Raw genomic sequence first — 19,854 nt, forward strand, 5'->3', positions numbered from 1 at the left:
ATTCTACAATATTGCAGAAACTTTATATTTCTATTACAATAACCCCCCCTTGCAATAATTATTCGTGTATTAACCATTAATAACTAGGTAAGCGACCAAAAGGTTACTACACATAATATGGTAATACGAAAAGTTACAATAGTGAAACGTGATGTCAAGGTAGCATCGATTGTAATTTGAGGATTCTCCTACTCCATACAAGAATGTATATGGAGTATGCTATGTGGAGTTCATATAGACTTTTTTTAGATATTGAGCAAGGAATTTTTCAGAGATGTGTATTCCGAGCTTGTTCTTTTAGTAGGAATGTTGGGAACGGTTATGATTTGCACCTATGTAACAATTTGTCACATTTACTACTGCATGCATAATATGGAGCATTATTGCAAGTTGTTAGGTTATTTGGTGCTGATTTTTAACCTTGTAACAGATGTGAGCAGATCCAGATGTACATTGCTGTGAGTTGTAGGCACACAACCAAACTCTTCCACATTTAGTAGCCATTCTTCAATTAAGCTGACCATACGCATAAGATAAGTCGTCTGGCAATATTTTAAAAACAATACCCGAACCTTTCTTTTGCGATGGCCAACGGGAGACTGTCTCCTTAAAATGTAATCTGTCAGGTTGGATTTTTTTCGGCTGTTGTCGACTGAAAAGAAATGTGTATGGCATTATCAGCCAAATACAGCTGTTGTGCGGTTTTTTTATTTTGTTTTTTAACTCCCTCCCTGATCTGCCAGTTAAAAGGGGTTGTCCGGGCATGGGGTGGTTTTTTTATACTGATGACCTATTCACAGGCTAGGTAATCAGCATATGATCGGCGGGGGCTGACCCCCGAACCGCGCAGGATCCATTGCTCCGGCTGCCTCCGGGCACCGGATGTCTGTGCCGGAAGCAGATGGCTCTGGTCACAGTTTGGTGGCCGTGCTGCAACTCTGCTCCTATTCAATAGAATAGAATAGAAGCAGAGCTGCAGTACTGCAGCACGGCCGCTATACAGTGTACAGAGCCTTCTGCTTCTGACACTGGCCTCTGCATAGCATCAGGTGCCCGGAGGCAGCCGGAACAGCCGATCGGTGCAGGGTCCGGGTGTTGAACCCCCACGATCATATACTGATGACCTATCCTGTGGATAGGTCATCAGTATAAAAAACCGCCCCGTGCCCGGACAACCCTTTAAGGTATGGCATGTTGGTCTGATTGTACGCACGAACAATCCGATGTACAAGGGAACGGCCGCTTTGTAGGCAATCATAATATTAAATGGCCAGCTTTACAGAGCACTTTTTCTAGTTTCTCTAGAAACTTTTTCACTACTATTGTAGTTCATTCCTTTTAAATTATCATTTAGGATGTAGCAAATTTAAACTTGACTCTTAGGCCGGGTTCACACGTAGCGTAAATACTGTGGATTTTCCACAACGTATTTAGTTGCAGGAAAATCCGCAGCATAATACAATAGGAGCAGCCCATACACTTCGTAAATGATAAGCGGAAAAAAACGCACAGAAATTGACCTGCGTTGCGTATTTTTAATCAGTCAATTGTATTTGCGTAATCTCTGCTTTTCTGTTGAAGTTTTTTTTTTTTTAAGGTAAAACCCACAACAAATAGCAGCTGTTGCGATATTTGCAGCAGAAAAGCTGCATTTCCGCTGCAAAAAAATCGTAAAAAAATCTTATACTTACCCAGAATTCTATGCTTCTTCTTATCCAGTCCGGCCTCCTGGGATGCCGTTTTAGCCGCTGTACTTTCGGTGGGGCATTCCTGGACATGGAAACGCAGTGGGGGGGGGAGATAGTCCGTGCTCTGACACTGTCCAATCAGCTGCAAACAGTGTCAGAGCGGCTTCTGCTGTATGATCTCTCTCTCGCGAAGTCTTCTCATCACTGGCGGACAGAGCTTCTCATTCTCAGCGGCGGCGTCTGTGCTGTGGATCATTATTGAGAGTGTTCGTGCAGACTCTCCTTCTCTCTCCAGCTCCTGTCAGCCAGTGATGAGAAGACTGTGTGATCTCGCAAGAGAGATCACACAGCAGAAGCCACTCTGACACTGTTCGCAGCTGATTGGACAGTGTCAGAGCGCAGCAGCAGCGCCTGTAACATGGTGCACTAAGTAGCATATTTATGGGGCAGTGAAAGGTTCTCTTTAACACCACAAAAGCCATTAAAAAAGTAAAGTTGAAGTTTGATGTAACGGTCTATTATATGCGTAAAGAGTCACGTTAAACTGTGCTACATCTGTATGATGATAGATCTAGCCCTGCATTATTTTTCATGTTGTCACAGAAGAAAGTGCCATGTCACTCTTCCCATCTCCAACACTTATACCATAACGGTTAAAAAGGCTACCAGAATACAGTCTCACAGTATGTCTTGTGTGGAGTTAATAAGAAAAAAAAAATGACTTAAGGTGTTTTCCAAAAAAATGTGCTCAGCATTCTGGGATGTTTAAACAGAACCTGAAATTAAAAAAAAAAAAGCTTTTATCCCCATTTCATTTAGGGAGATGAAGGGAACCATGTGTGACTCATGAGAGCTGTGGTTACATTACATGGGCTGATGTATGAATGTGCAAGCGGTCTAAGTATAGTTCAGCTTACAGGGTGGTAATTTCACGTAAGATGGAAAGGCCTCTTGTAACGTGAAATGTGGCATCTTGGTACAAGACCTAGGCTTAAATTCTATACATAGTGAGTAGAGAATAATATTTGGAATATTGTTTTAGGAAGTCGAGCTGGAACGTCTTGAGAGAGAATTTGCTATTCAGTCCCAGATTACAGAGGCAGCCCGTCGCTTGGCCAGTGATCCTCACGTAAGCAAAAAGCTGAAGAAGCAGAGAAAGACCTCATACCTCAATGCACTAAAGAAACTCCAGGAGATTGAAAACTCCATTAATGACTATCGCATCAAGTTTGGAAAAAAGCCTACACAGAGGGCATCTTTAATCATAGATGGTGAGTGGGATACACAAACTTGTCCGAATACTTCTTAATATATTTATTAATAATAATTACTCCTATAGCAGTATATGTTTGGTTCTTCGAAACCTGAACGTAAGATGTGGAAATGTAGAAACCAAGAATAGTCACTGTAAGGGTACAGTACATATAATAAGCTAGTGTATGTGTTGGGTAAAGACCATGGTGGACAGGTTAACTGACTTTGTCTTTCTCGTGGCTTATTTTCCTTTACAGAAGCAAACCTCGGTAGTGAAGACAGCTCACTTTCTGATGCCCTTGTTCTTGAGGATGGTATGTATTGTACACTAGAGCGCAATTGGGCGCAACGATAGTGGTTTTAAGTTGTAATCCTACTATGGCTAATATAAAAATATGCTTGAGACCATTCTTGTGGTATTCTTTCATCTTAGCTTCCCTTACATAAAATAGGACGTGCCACCCCCCCCCCCCCCCCCCCCACTCACGTACTACAGCAAATGGGATCTGATCATAGAAGAAACAATGCAGGCTGTTTTCCATGGTTGGAAAATAAGCATATGTAGGCAGATAAGGCCTTCTTGTGGGACCCTCCAATGACATCCTATAGTGTACACAATCATCAAAATATATTAAGCATCACCCGGTATCATCTGTGATATTGAACATGTGTTTGCTTCTTTTATAGTTGTATTTTGTGGATATATAATCCCTATTCACTAAAATATATAACTTGTTACCCTACTTTATATTATACATTTTATTTTTTTGTTACTGGATATTAGTACTTCATTATGTTTAGAAAATAACTAAGGTTCTGTTCACTCTGAAGTCATGGCTTTCATTTTTTACAGGAGCCATAACAGATTTTGGATCTGTTTGACAACACGTCATTGACATACATTTTTTTTTTTTTTTAAACTGGATAGAATAGTTTAGCCTTCTGCAATATTCTGACCGCTAAAGTATAACAGAGACCTGATGGAAAATAATGAATGCATGTGTGAATATAACCTTAGCTAATGTTAATTTTGTACCATTTAGGTCAAATATTGCCATGCTTCTGAATATCTCTTGTTTTCCCATATCTAGAAGATTCTCAGGCCCCCAGCATCATGTCTCCTATGCAGTCCCCTCATAAAGGTCTACCACCAAGACCTCCGTCACATGCCAGACCGCCCCCACCACAGTCACTGGATGGACTAAGACAGTTGCACTACCAGAGAAATGACTATGATAAATCACCCATAAAACCCAAAATGTGGAGTGAATCTTCCTTAGATGAACCCTATGAAAAAGTGAAGAAAAAATCATCACATAGTCATTCCAGGTAACCATTACTCCACTTGCCGAGAGACTCCTGAGCGAAACACACAGATAATTTTACATCATGATGATTTATTTGTGCTTGTTGTGTGTTATCAGAAATATTAGTTGACGTTATTGTAAATTGTAATCCATCAATAATTTCCTATTGGAATAATTCAAGGAGTTATAACAGTGCAAGAGTAGGCGAAACTGTAGCAAAGAATTGTAAGTGTCTATATAAATGTTTGATAACGATTCTTACAAAGGGCAGTTTTAGGCCGGTTTTACACACAATGTTTTGCATCATTTTTGGTGGTGTTTTAGCAGAACTTTTTGCTGCAGTCAGATGTTAGTTTAAAGTCTGTAGTAAAATATGAGTGTCTACATACACAGCATTTTGGTTTGAGGTGTTTTTACAGCATTTCTTGGAGGATAGTGACGTGTTTTATTAACCGCTAGTTGCCTCAGCTAGTATTTGTTCATTTTCATTTTTTCCTTCGACATAGTTGTATGAGGGTTTTTTTTTTGCAGGAGCACTTGTATTTTTTTAATTGCACAATTTAATGTATCATGTAATGAAAAACAGCAATTCCGCCTTCGATTTTTGGGTTTTAATTTTATGACGTTTAATGTGCGTCAAAATTTACATGTTAACTATATTACGGGTCAGTACGATTTATGGCGTATCAAATATTTTTGTTCTGTTTTTTACTGCTTTTACAAAATGAAAACAGTTTGTTTAAAAATATTTGTGTCGCCAGATTTTGAGACCCATAACTGTTTTTAATGTTTTGTCGCTGGAGCTGTATGAGGGCTTATTTTTTGCTGAATGAACTGCAGTTTTTATTGGTACAGTTTTTGGAGTACATAAGACTTTTTGATCACTTTTTGGGCGGCGAGGTGTCCAAAGAGCAGCAATTCTGGCGTTTTTTATGGTGTTCACCCTGTAGGATAAATAGCATTATATTTTAATGACTCAGATCGTTACGGATGCGGCGATACCAATTATGTTTTTGTTCCCATTATTTTATTTTTATATTGCCGTGTATTGTTCTTTTAGCATTCTAATACAGCAGACCTGGGTTCCTTCATGAGGCCCCCGGCTGCCATGACAACCCATCGGCACCCTGCGAATAAAAAAAAAAAACACTTAAAAGGTCTGGCAATTTTTACATGCGGTTTTAAAAGGTTGCAAAAAAAAACTCTGTATGAAGGAGGCCAGGGATCATTCATTATAAAGGCCAAACCTAATGTTTAGTCCGTTTCTATGGTAGGTTACAACGAGATCACGCTTCCTCTGCTGTAACTGTCATTTACAGCGAGATCTCGCGAGATCACGCTTCCTCTGCTGTAACTACCACAGACAGAGTAACGAAGTGCAGAGATTGTGAATAGACATCCCGTGGAATGTCTATTCACTGTCTAAACACTTCAGTACTGTTAATGTGTTAGTATAAGACAGCACATAAGGATCTAGCAGGATCCCTATGCTCTGTGTAAATTAATGGAGAGGAGTGCATGACGCTGATTGGTCAGCGTCATACACTCTCTGTACAACGCCCACTTGGGCATTAAGTAAAAATACGCCCACTTGGGCATTAAGCAACTCATTAGCATAAATCTAAAATCGCTAATAAAGTGGTGAAAATAGATCGTTTTATTAAATAAAAAGCACTGCTGTCACCTACATTATAGCGCCTATCTCCTTATGTAGAAGATAGGACACTTATAATGTGGTGACATAGCCTCATTAAACCCTGATTCCCATTTCCCATTCTGTTGTAGGTTGTCATGCCTCCCTGTGTTTTTTTTAGTCTTGTAGGTGATACAGATGTCAATATAGTAATCGCATATTTCCATTGCAGCAACCACAAAAGGTTTCCTAGCACAGGCAGCTGTTCAGAAGCAGGTGGGAGTAACTCTCTGCAGAACAGTCCCATCCGGACCCTCCCTCACTGGAATTCTCAGTCTAGCATGCCATCCACCCCAGACTTACGATTCCGAACCCCGCATTATGTTCATTCAACTAGGTAAAAAATTATTATTACTCTGTGATGAATACTGAACTATATGCTACTAGGTACTTGGTGGCTATGTATGAGTGAATGCCACTGCCACGTTCTTTATCATTATTTTACCAGAAGTGTACTTTTAGTTTTTTTCCATTTTATTTTATCCTATTCATTTTATTTCAATTTTAAATCACATTTTCATCTCAATAAATAAATGTTATTGAGTAACAAAGATTGCAGTGCATATTAAATGATTTTTTATGTAGAAGTAACATAATGTCCTAGTCAATAGAAATGTTATACATATCTATAAGTTTATATCTAGTGAGCCAGTCATGTAAAATATAATTATGGGTTTATTACTTAAATGTCTGGCATGGCTGAGTGAGTTGTACTTTACTTATTCACTGCATTGCCTTCTTAGTGTAAATATCAAGAACCTTTATTACATGGATCTGAACCATCTTAACATTTTTTATTTTTTTTTAATAAAAGTAAATTGACCATCAGGGAGTTTTATCTTTAATTACTTGCCTTTTATGATATTATTTTATTGTTCTACCAATGGGGCCTTTTGCGGAAAGCATTCAGCAGGAGCAATTAGTTTCTTATTCCTTCTTATCAAACACAGTGTGAGAATCCTAGTGGGTTATTTTGTCTTAGCATACAATTAATAGCTGTCTTCTATCATCTTGTAAGGCAATGAAGGCAAAGTCTCTCTATTTATGTGAAGTATTTAGTAGGGGATTAAATGACAAAATAATTAGAGGCTACACATTTTTGAGATCCTATCGATCGTGTTTGTTTTCTAAATAGGCAATTATTTTTTACTTTACAGATCTGTGGACATCAGCCCTAGCAGGCTACATAGCTTAGCACAGCACTTTAGGCACCGCAGTTCCAGCTTGGAGTCACAAGGAAAACTTTTGGGCTCTGAAAATGACACTGGGAGTCCGGATTTCTACACTCCAAGGACTCGTAGCAGTAATGGTTCCGACCCCATGGATGACTGCTCCTCTTGTACTAGCCATTCCAGTTCAGAGCACTATTACCCAGCCCAGATGAATCCTAACTACTCCACATTGGCTGAGGACTCTCCCTCTAAGGCCAGGGAGAGACAAAGACATAGACACAAGTCTAATGGGAACCTTGTATCCTCCAATTCAGGGAGCATGCCCAATCTGGCTGCTAGGAATGGGACTGGACACCATGGGGTATACCTGCATAGCCAGAGCCAACCTTCATCGCAATATAGGATCAAAGAGTATCCGTTGTACATTGAAGGAAGTTCAACACCTGTCGTTGTGCGGAGTCTAGAAAATGACCAAGAGGGGCACTACAGTGTCAAAGCACAATTCAAAACGTCAAACTCCTATACTGCAGGAGGGATGTATAAGGAGAACTGGCACGGGGATGATACTGTAGACTCTGTGAGGCTCACCCCTTCTCGCTCTCAGATTGTAAGGACTCCGTCACTTGGCAGAGACGGCCATGATAAGGGCTCAGGCAGGACTGTGGTGTCTGATGAGCTGCGGCACTGGTACCACAGGTCCGCCTCATCTCAAAAGGAGCACAACAGACTTTCACATACTAGTTCCAATTCATCTGACAGTGGCTCTCAGTACAGCACATCTCAAAGCACCTTTGTGGCACACAGCAGGGTAACAAGAATGCCTCTAATGTGTAAAGCAACAACAGGTAAGACACGTTTTACACTAATTTACTCATATACTGCTTATTATAACGGAGGTTGAAGACCGTATATCAGATAGACCATTGAGATTTGTATGCATAGCGTACAAAGAGACTTCTGTATAAAGATTTGAGCTGACAAAAAATTTACTATTTGCTAGAGAAAACCAGCTCAGATCTCAGCATTTCCCATTACAAAATGAGTAGTGATCAGGTTGCTATTTCTAAGGCTTTGTTTACGCAGCCCTCAAAAAAAACTACGTGTAAACGCATAAAAAACGCTAGCGTTTTTACAAAGCACTTTTCAAAGTACAGGCGTTTTCAGTGAGTTTTTGGGCGTGTAATTAGGACACCCATTGACTGGGAATTAGGGGGGTTTCGGAACGTCTTACCCGCCAAGAATTGACCTGACGTTTCTTTATTTACACGATGCGTTTTTAAACGTGTGCGTAAAAAAAAACTCGTCATGTGCACTGCAATGCATTTTTCCATTGATGTCAATTGGAAGCTTCAAGCATGTGTTTTTGAGGCGTTTTCAGCGTGTAAAACTTGGCAAAAATGCGGCAAATGCCGTGTGAAGAAGGCCTAATATTAGTTATATAAAAAAGGCCCTTAGCATTCCTCCATGATGAGATTATCCAAAAAGAGAGGGGCACATTTAATTTATAAAAATTTGATGCCACTTCTTTCAAAATATTGGCTGCATGAGTTTTTTTTTAATTGATCTTAAATGTTGTTTTTTTATGTTGTTTTTTTAAGCTTGGATTCAATGTAAGCAATCATTAATTGTAAAAATGTCTTATATATAAAATTATAAACACACATTTTTTTTCTTCCCCATATATGATTCCTGTTCTGTTTAATGGGTTTTCCACTTTGGACAATCCCAACTTGTTAGAAGGGTTTCTTGACAATAAGCTGATCACAAAATGTCCCCCTTCTGGGAACCCAAGCAGTTAGATTTCCCCACAGTTTATAGCTGTCAGTAAGTGTTCAATTTCCCTGCGGTGCCACCACAGTAGAAAATAAGCATTACACATTGCCCAGGTTGTCTATTTAGCGCAGGACAGGTGCTCCAGAGGGAGAGACGCTCTTTGTAACCACTCTCCGCTCTGGCAACGGAAGAGGATCCTAAATAGGGGACCACCCTCTATTACCTCAGAATTCCCTAATCTGGTATAAGAAAATGGGTTTTGCTAAACTGGACAACCCCTTTAAGAATTCCAATATAGTGAACATAGTGTGGTGTATAGGTTGGGACACTTTCAGACTTAAAGGGAATATGTCACCAGGTTTATGCTGCCCTATCTGAGGACAGCATAAAGTAATGACAGAGACCCCGATTCCAGTGATGGGACATTTAATTGGTAATAATCTGTAGTTTTCACAAAATCACTTTCTCCTGCAGCCTGTATTCATGAGCTGCAGCTATCCCGCCCTCACCGATAGCTTTCTTCCTATACTGAGCATAGTATGGGGTAGCTTCAGCTCATGAATATGCTTGGCTCATGCTGCAGGAGAAAAATAGTGATTTTATGAAAACTACAGATTATTGCCAAGTAAGTGACCCAGCGCTGGAAACTGAGTGTCTGAGTCTACTTTACGCTGCCCTCAGATAATCGTTGGGAGCAGAACTTTTTTTTTATTTTTTTACTTTTTTTGTTCTTTTATTTTAATGAGCTAAAACAGCAGGTGGCGAAGCATCTTTGCACACAATGGTGAATGTTTTTTTTTTTATTAGTATACTGCCTTGTCTATCCAGTGTAGTTCTGTGGGAAATTTGTAAGATTTCCTCACTAGAGATCTGCCTTTTATTTTCACCAGCTTTCCTAAGTGGGTGGTCTGCTGCTCACAGAGTGGTTTACATGAGGACAGTCTTATAACCCAAATTTAAGCGTATTCTCTATACATTCTATTGCAAGCAATGTAGACCGGATGTTGTTGGCTCCGAGTCCTACAGATGTTCTTATGACACCAATCTTGTTCTGTTGTCAATTAATTGCATCATTGTTTCTTTGCAAATATTGTAACCGAGCTCTTACTTTTTGGCATATTTCTTTGGCAAAAGGGTATAATTTGTTCTCTATTCATGATATATGTGTAATTCGTAGTTTCCATGGTATAATTACGATTTATAGGGGCTTTGCATTCCTTTTATAATGCATAATGTATACTATGAACGCTGAGCATTTTGTAATTCAGTAACTGCATCGTCTCATACCTGATATCCAGGTACCAGAAACTCCAATAATCCCTTATGTATAGAACCAGTCAGGCGCTGAATTATTGGATGTCAGGTCATTAGACATGGTCCCAAAATGTCTGCTGCTCACTCCGCATTTTACAGAAGGGTCAACATAACAACCTGGCGTTCAAATAATAAAACAAAATTTAAGGGAACAAGGCGCAACTCTACTTGGGGCCTGTTCACATCAAGTTTGGTTTCTGTCCATCAGTTCCGTTCAACCTTTTCGTCGGAGGAACTGATGAACGGAAAGCCGAGCAGAAACCATAGCTTCCATTTGCATTACCATTGATTTCAATGGTAATGATTCCGTTGCAGTTGGTTTCCGCTCTGTAAAGTTTTGTTTTTTTTGTGGAAACAAAAGTGTTGTCGACTATGCTATTATTTAGGGAACGGAAACAAACAGAAACCATATGCAATGGAAGCATTACCATTGAAAGCTATGGTTTCTGTTCGTCTTTCCGATGGAAAGGTTGAACGGAAAACATACGCTGATGTGAACAGGCACTTTATTCTAGTTTGTAGTTGATGAGGTATGAAAAAAACCTCTGTGGAGCTGGGTCCCATGGCTTCAGTCTCATAAAAAGGTATAAATCAGTCTAACAAATGTCTATAGCTTGCATTAGGATACTCCAGTCAATAAAGCTGGTCATATATTAGGGATTTCATAGGTCGTTTTCTGAATGACTTCTCATTCATGGTTGGTCTGTGAAGGTTGTAGTTTTGGATGACAATGCTATAAGTTAAAACAACAAATTACTGATCGATGCCGGCCTTGATCTGTGGCCTGGTCTTCGCTTCTATTGATGGGATGCAGATTCGTCGTTGGCCATAAACTACTTTACAGGACTGCACCTGACATCAACCCAAAAAAATCCAACGTGGCAGATCACTCAGCGTCTGTCACGCTTAGGCCTCATTTACACGAACGTGCTTTTCACGCGGGTCGCACGGACCTATACAAGTCTATGTGGGCATGCAGACAGTCCGTGAGTTTTGCTCAGCGTGAGTGCGCTGAAAATTCTGTGTTTCTAAAATTCTGTGTTTTTCGCGCATCACGCACCCATTGAAGTCAATGGGTGCGTGAAAACCACGCAGGTCGCACGGAAGCACTTCCGTGCGAACTGCGTGATTCGCGCAAGAGCTGTCAAACTCTGAATGTAAACAGAAAAGCACCACGTGCTTTTCTGTTTACTAACATCCAAACGGAGTGTCTTAGAGATAAGCGAACCGTCCGAACCGAAACTAACTTCACCGGGTTCGGCCGAATTCGTTTTGACCGAACCCGGCAAAAAATGTTCCGGTACGCGAGGTCAGGAGACAGTCACTGTCCAGGGTGCTGAAAGAGTTAAACTGGTTCAGCACCCTGGACAGTGACTTCCGATCCCAATATACGTGAACGTGTAAAAAAAAAAAAAAAAGGTCTGACTTACCGATAACTCCCGGCTTCTTCCTCCAGTCTGACCTCCCGGGATGACAATTCAGTCCAATCACAAGCCAAGCACTGGCTGCAGCGGTCACATGGACTGCCGCGTCATCCGGGGAGGTGGGGACAGATGTCTAGAGAGCCGCGTCACCAAGGACGCGTCACCAAGGCAACGGCCGGGAAGTTCTCGGTAAGTACGAACCTCTTTTTTTTTTTTTTTAACAGGTTACTCGATATGGTGATCGGAATTCACTGTCGAGGGTGCTGAAAGAGTTACTGCCGATCAGTTAACTCTTTCAGCACCCTGGACAGTGACTGACGTCGACTAGCCTCATCTCTATGATGGCGGCTGCGCGAAAATCACGCAGCCGCGCATCATACACTGATGACACACGGAGCTGGCAAGTGCCTTTTGCGCACGCAAAGCGCTGTGTTTTTTTGCGTGCGCAAAACGCACACGCTCGTGTAAATGAGGCCTTATTGTCTGTCAACGAAAAGGCACAAAGTCAGCAGAAAATGGTCTAAACATCTTTTTGGTCGTTCAAAATCTTGAGTGAGTGCCCAGATTAAGGCTCTGTTCACTCTACCATCATTCTAAGGGTATGTTCACATGAGGTCATTACGTCCGTAATTGACGGGCATATTTCGGCCGCAAGTACCAGACCGAACACAGTGCAGGGAGCCGGGCTCCTAACATCATAGTTATGTATGATGCTAGGAGTCCCTGCCTCGCTGCCGGACAACTGTCCCGTACTGTAATCATGTTTTGAGTACGGGACAGTAGTTCCACGGAGAGGCAGGGACTCCTAGCGTCGTACATAACTATGATGCTAGGAGCCCGGCTCCCTGCACTGTGTTCGGTCCGGTACTTGCGGCCGAAATACGTCCGTCAATTACGGACGTAATGACCTCGTGTGAACATACCCTAACTGACAAATCCATTTTAAACAGATCCCAGAAACAGATCACTTTGACTTATAATGGATTGGTTAGGTTTCATTTTTTTTTATTTTTTTTTATGCTGACCATAGATGACATTATTTTTGTTGTCAAAAAGCAACAGAAACCCAAAGGAACTGCACTTGGCACCAGTGTGAACAGAGACAGTCTAAGAACAGTACACCTTTTATAGATATCTATAAGGTGCCAGTTTGTGTTTTTCATTCTCTGGGGATTTTTTTTTTCTTCTCTTTACTTTTTTATTTTGACTACAATACGCAGTTTTTGAGGATCAAAAAATCTGAGTGAGGCCCACTTTTTGCTAGTTAGGAATTTCAGAGCTTCTAGTTATTATTCAGCATTTTCAACTCCAGTAATGCATTATAACATCATATTTCTATGAAATTGAGGCTCCTGCCGTGCTTTTCTGCCTGGTGCTTTTCAAAAACTGCCTAGAGGCGGCTGATGAATGTTAACTAGATGTGAAGCGGAACACAGAACTTCATAACTAATATCTCCATGGCAACCCTTGTACCAGGTCATTCATTCCCTTTGCATGATTGAATTGGACCCTGGCAGCGGAGAAGATAATACACAGAATGTGCTGTTTTTTCTTTACATTTCCAATGAAACACAGAAAGTAGATAAACTGCAGGTCTTTTATTACCTCTTTGTGCTGATTTTCTCCTTTTAATATGCTTAATATAATGTGTTGCATTTCCACCAACCTCCCATAGAGGGGGGGGGTGCTCCATTCCCCTATCACTGAATAGGAGACGGTTGCCCTCTCTCATACCTCTTAATGAAGAGAAGTGAGGATAACACATGGGCCGATACCCCTTACCCTTGTTTGCTTATGGTTTGGTGCTTGAGGAAAGATGAAGCCATATGCAGGTTAACATATCTCGAGGGAAAGGAAAGTGAGGCCAAACTGACCTGGGGCCCCCATTCCAAGGGCCCCATAGCAAACATAAAGGCTGCCACTATGGTATATATATACCCTTACTGCCATTGTTCTGTTTGGGTTTGCACCAATATTTTTATATGTACTAGTGAAAGAACAATCTACAATTGGAAAAGCATGATTTATATAAGTCTGTACTGGATACTTAATTCACATCTGTTTTGTGTATGTATAGATTATTATTTAATCTATGATGGTAAAAACACTGCTATATATTAGGGGTTAATTATTGTTAGGAAAGGCGTAGAAGTCGTAGTAGTGAATCACTATTCCGATTTCCATTGTTACTGACTGATATATAAACTGAACTTATTCTCCGCACTTTGTCCTCTCGTAGTTAGGTCTAGGGTTTACCAAAAATATTTTACTCTTGCATGCCAGATGTGCCCTTTTACCTGAAGGAGAGCATGCATTTCCTGCAAGGAAATTGGTCTTTAAGGTTCCTGGGAAAATAGTTTGGGATATGTGTAAAGCCAAATGTGTAGGTCAGAATCGTAATGAAGTGAATGAATTGTAGTTTAGATATTAATCTCATTGGAATTTCCAGCTAGGCTCATATATCAAAAACATAACAAAAATGCCTAGCCCTGGAGAGGAAGCTGACGTTCTAAATTACCCTGTTTTCAGTCTGTAGAAGAACTACTAAAATCTTACAATGTGGCACATAATAAAAATAATAACTTTCAGGGATTGCGTTATTGGGGTGATCTGCTTGGAAATCAATGAGAATTGTAATAATACAAGACATTTCCATCTTGTGTTACTGGCTGCTAAAACTTGTATATAGAAGATGTAGGGATATTAGCGGGCATGGTGTTCTCTAACCACCTTTTAGGGCTAGCCCACACGTGGCGTAAATACTGCAGATTTTCCGCAACGTGTGGAGTGGATGAGTTTTCAAGAAGTCTCATCCACACGCTGCGTATGTGATATGCGGAGATTACGCACACAAATTGACCTGCAATGTGTTTTTTTAAGCCACAGCATCTCAATTGTGGTTGCGGAATCGCTGGTAGTTTGCTGCTGGTTTTACCCATTGAATTCAATGGGGATCTAAAATTTGCAACAAACAGACACTTGTTGCAACTTTTGCGGCGGAATCGCAACTTAGATTAAAAAAAAACACCCTTCTACATACCGTTCTGCAGGCTGGCCTCCTGGGATGACATTTTATCCAATGTGACCACCACTGCAGCCAATTACAGGCTGCAGCGTTCTGGGATGAAATGCTGCACTTTTCCACATTCCGGGTGAAAAACTGCACCACAAATTGGTGCGGTTTTCCGTCTGGAATTCCCTGCTGGCCAACGGGTTGGATATGCTGTGTACCTTTTACGCAGCATATCCGCTCCGTGTGAACTAAGGCTAACAATAAAAACCATATTGTCACAATTAGATCTGGCATTCCAGCCCCTGTAATTGCCTTTGAAAAGTCATTACCGTGCTGCTTCATACAGGGTTGTAGAATTGGACGACAACGCATTGTGAGTCCATACAAGATACAATGTGAATCAAAGGAAACTCCTACTATTTCTTGGCAGTCGTAATTAAAAGCAGAATCTTATCTTATGTGTATCTGTATTGCACACCAGGGCATCTTACTTGGAAATAATGCAGTAGAAGTGATCTGAAAAGTGAGTATGTCACCCAGTGAAGCTTCAAACTCCCTATTGTTGCCCTGAGGTTCCTTCAGCAAGCTATATACAGGGGTCTGTGGCCTGCAAATGATAGACCATAGACTGACCTGAATCTACAGTTTACTGATGGAAGTTGCAAGAAATGTAAAAGTTCCCTTGGCTGCACTATTTATGGATTGCTCGTACCGATATCTAGAGCAGTTCCGTTCCATAAGTTGTCCGCTGTGGATAACCCCTTTTTAATTCAGCAGGTCCCTTTGCTAAGTGGCGTCTCTAAGGTTCCCCGCAGTTACAGAAGGAGAGACACCTGATCATATTCTGCAGGGAAAATAAGTATTACACAGCTCCTATTGAAAGCAATGGCCAACTGTGTAATACCAGTGGTCCTCCAGAGACGTATTAGAGGGAGGTCGTGATATGTCAGACCCCTATATTAGCTCCATAAGCTTTAATAGGGCATACGAAGAGGATTTGTCCAAGCAACAACCTCATTGAAAATACTAGAGAACTTTCTTAGATATTATTAGTGTAAAATACCACCAAACTGGTAGCATGACTATATTAAAAGTAACCTTGGGGTGGTCGCTCAGATCAAAGTAGGCTATTACAGAACTTGTTAGGAATGGAATGCAATTATTAGACTGTCTCTGGTTTCATACTTTACAAATGCAACTAATGGCAATTTTTTTTTTCTTCTCTGCTCTTTACAGCTGCCTTACCCCATGGTCCGAGGAGTTCAACACCTTGTAGTGATCTTACAGCCACCCCGCCCAGCAGCCCTCACCACATTTTAACCTGGCAGACTGGGTAAGTCCTTCAGGCTTTTGAAAGATTAGCATTCCATTCATACCTACTGGAGTATACATCAAAGTAAATTTCTAAAGCATTCCATAGGTTTTGTTTGTATGTAAAACGGCTACATTAATGAGTGTGTACACTGACCACCAGGATGTCGGGATGAGTGGAATGTAGAAGGGGAATCTTAATTGGTGCCTAAGTGACAATTGCTTTAATTGATTTTCTTGTTTTTTACCATAATGTGAAGGTGCAAGTAATTCACTGCATATGTGTATTTTATGTATAATTATATATGTCATTTTGCCCTCTGAAGTCGTTTTTTGTCGTTTTTTTTTTTTTTTTTTTTTTTTTTACATGCCTCTCCCACTTATAGAATGTTTCTTATTTAGGGTCTTTCCTAAGATACTTCAACTGGCAGTCATATTCCCTGCAGAGTATGGGAAATGGGCTGTTCTACAGACATCACCCCATTTAAAGTGTAAATATAAGGCCTAATTCACACGAGTGTGTTCGGTCCGTGATATACGGTCCACATGTCGGCAGTATTTCCCGGGCCGAACACAGTGGACGCTACTAGCATCATAGTTATTTACGATGTCAGTAGTCACTGCCTCGCTGCGGGAAAACGGTCCAATACTGTAATCATGTTTTCAGTACGGGACAGTAGTTCGGGGAGGCAGGGACACCTAGCGTCATACATAACTATGTTGCTAGGAGCCCGACTCCCTGCACTGTGTTCGGTCCGGGAAATGTGGCCGAAATGTGAACCAAACATGCTCTTGTGAATTAGGCCCTAGGCCTGTGCAGTGGGTAGAAATGTCAGCAGGACTCCTGGACCCGGCAGAGCCTGTTATTTGTTGCCAGGTGAAGTCATCATTTCCCACTCTTCCTGCAGGCTAGGAGAAGGACCAACAGCTGGAAGGCCCCAAGGGAAGCACTATCTCACCCAGTTAGCCCGTCAAAAGAAACACTTTTTCAAGACCTAATATAAATCCTTACAAAAAAAGTGGAGTTTCACTTTTAGGCAAATTACGTCCCATATTCTGTAAATTCCAAATATTTTCCACTGGTTCACTAAATTGCATCCTGCCTAAGCCACACTAAACCTTAAAGAGACTCTGTCACCAGATAATAAGTGCCCTGTCTCCTACAAAATGTGATCAGTGCTGTAATGTAGACAACAGTGGTTTTTATTTTGAAAACCGATGATTTTTTTAGCAAGTTATGAACAATTTTAGATTAATGCTAATTAGTTTTTAATGACCAACTGGCCGTTTTTTTACTTTTTACCAAGTGGGAGTTGTAAAGAGAAGTGTATAACCCTGACCAATCAGCGACCAATCAGCGTCATACACTTCTCTTCATTCATGCCCAGCTTGTTTCACTGCACAGCATGAACACGAGATCACGCTGTGACGGGACTTCCACCCACAGGTCCTTCACCGGCTCCATGGAAGAGTCAACAGACATCGCCTCCATCCGTGCCAGGACGTTTATCCGAATCTGCAGCGGCTGGAGGCGATGTCTGTTCAGTCTTCCATGGCTCTGATGAAGAACCTGTGGGAGGAAGTCCGGTCACAGCTTGATCTCGCGAGTTCATGCTGTGCAGTGAAACACTGAAGGTAAGTGTATGACACTGATTGGTCAGCGTCACACACTTCTCTTTACAACGCCCACTTGGTAAAAAGTTTAAAAAAACGCTCAGTTGGTCATTAAGAACTAATTAGCATAAATCTAAAATTGTTCATAACTTGCTCAAAAATGATCGGTTTTCAAAATAAAAACCGCTGTTATCTACATTACAGCGCCTATCATATTAGGTAGGAGATATGGCACTTAAAGAGGCTCTGTCACCAGTTTATAAGGCTACATTCACACGAACGTGGCCAACCTCGGACGTGAAAAACATCAATTTTTCACGTCTGAGGTGCATCCGTGCGTGACGCGTTATCACGCATCCCCCATAGACTGCATTCTATGGAGGGATGCGTGAAAACGCAAGAAATTTGGGCATGTCCTATTTTTTCATGGACCCTTCACACACTCCGTTGAAACAATGGTCATGTGAGCAGCCCCATTGAAATACATGAGTCTGTGTGACGGCCGTTGTTTTAGCGTATATATTTATTATAGCCCAAACTGGAAATGGATCCCCCAAAATAGTAAAAGTAGAAAGCTAAAAGTATAAAGTACATGTCTCTCTGTCCTTTAAGATCCATTCTGGATTTTGGCAAAAGAATAATTGCCCACAAAAATGTGTGAACTGAGTCTAAGCCAATGTCAATTTTTTTTGTTTTTGTTTTTTTTACCCATTCTCGATGTTTGTTCTCTATTGAACTTTATTCCTTTCAAAAAGAGATAGGACGTTTCAATCTTCTAAATACTAATACTGCCAAATACTATGCTTTTCCTTTCCGAGCTCTTCTAACATGTTACTAAATTATGTCTGCTTCACTCTGTCTCTACTTTTCCTTCCACTGCTTTCCTTTGCTCAGAGACACAACAGAAAACTCACCCACTCAGGATGGGTCTGAGTCTTCAAGTCACCAAAGTACTGATGAATAGAGGTATTGTATAAAGAACGTATCCATGTGATCTGGTCACATTGTGCATGGAAATCCCTATCATTCATATTGTTCTGCATAAGGGTAATGTTCCAGTGTGTTCAGTAGTCCATTGTACTGTGGTTCCATCTCCTTTCAAAACAAATGCGTAATATGGTTACTGTTATATTCGGGTCTGCATTTGTTTTTTGTGTAAGATCAGTTTAATGAAAAAGTGATTTCATATATTATATGTATAAAAAAAAACCTGGTGCTATAGAAACATGGTATTGTACTAGCCATATAGCAAACTTTAACTCACCTGTAGTGAAGTCATACTTTATATATTCTGGATTCATTGATTATTAATATTTATTAACATCAAAAATCAAAATGTGGTCCCGCTCTTCTACACCCTGTGTAGGTTCACGCCTATGGGGGATTAGACCATCTTGAACTGCTGCTTTTCCTCTCGCCCTTTTCGTAAACTTGTATTTTTGCCCATGTTCTTCTATACAAAGATGATGAATATTTATTTATATAATGGTTCTCACGTTATTTTTTTGTTTCTTTTGCAGGACATACCATGACAGTTGCTACCTAGACTCTGCCCTATATTCTGATTTAGCTGACGTCCAGTGGTACGGACAAGAAAAAGCCAAGCCTGGGACTCTTGTGTGAATCTATAATCGCAATGCCATTTTGGAGATCACCTCACTGCCTCTCATTTGCCTTACCCAGATGCACTACCATCCCACACCAGCTTCAGCTACAAGCACTTTTCATTTTAAAACCTACAAGTGAGGAAAATGGTTGAAGCCCCGCTCCTGTACGTACGACATTTCCCGGAGAGCCACGTTGCTACTACTGACTATTGCGTGCCTCCTTATCTGTGTAAATTGACAAACTGTGAAAGACTCTCCTTTCATGCTCCACTGGAGTCATTTTGTACTGGTTGGGAATAAACTCATCACTGCTTAATCACGATTAATATCATTATATGGAAGTGAAAATGTAACAATACGAAGATCTCATGTTTAGGCCAACGGAGCACGAGTAAAATGAACTTTTTATTTTTCCTTGATTATTTTAAATAAGGGGGTTAATATTACATTTTTCTACGTTCATTTTCTTATTTCCTTTTATTTTTTTAATAGGTATACAAAACTGGCTCATTGTCCAAGAATTGTGTTCAGTTCAATTCTAACCAAAGATAAAACGGGAGGGTTGCACGTTAACTACTACATATTTGTTAACCCTTCCATGCCACTGGTGCTGACATGACACATTGCAATGTGTTGCACAATTTTTTTTAAATGCCATTGGGTTTATAGATAAAGCATACCAGT

The 19,854-nt window shown here is 40.7% G+C and overlaps 1 protein-coding gene across 3 annotated transcripts in view; it reads left to right on the forward strand.

Moving 5' to 3' along the window:
* FRMD4A (FERM domain containing 4A) overlaps nt 1-19,486 on the forward strand; it is a 383,316-nt gene extending 363,830 nt beyond the window's left edge. For 2 of the 3 annotated variants that reach the window (XM_075857390.1, XM_075857391.1), the window contains exons 17-23: nt 2,731-2,959; nt 3,200-3,256; nt 4,034-4,271; nt 6,115-6,279; nt 7,100-7,959; nt 15,875-15,971; nt 19,084-19,486. In XM_075857390.1, the coding sequence (XP_075713505.1) occupies nt 2,731-2,959; nt 3,200-3,256; nt 4,034-4,271; nt 6,115-6,279; nt 7,100-7,959; nt 15,875-15,971; nt 19,084-19,186 (1,749 nt within the window). In that variant the 3' untranslated portion in view covers nt 19,187-19,486. Of the gene's footprint in view, nt 1-2,730; nt 2,960-3,199; nt 3,257-4,033; nt 4,272-6,114; nt 6,280-7,099; nt 7,960-15,874; nt 15,972-18,457; nt 18,530-19,083 lie in introns of all 3 variants that reach the window. The other variant, XM_075857392.1, reaches the window with a different exon arrangement.
* Nucleotides 19,487-19,854: the final 368 nt, after the last annotated feature.

Source organism: Rhinoderma darwinii, chromosome 3, assembly GCF_050947455.1.
Source record: "Rhinoderma darwinii isolate aRhiDar2 chromosome 3, aRhiDar2.hap1, whole genome shotgun sequence".
Taxonomy (NCBI): Eukaryota; Metazoa; Chordata; class Amphibia; order Anura; family Rhinodermatidae; genus Rhinoderma; species Rhinoderma darwinii.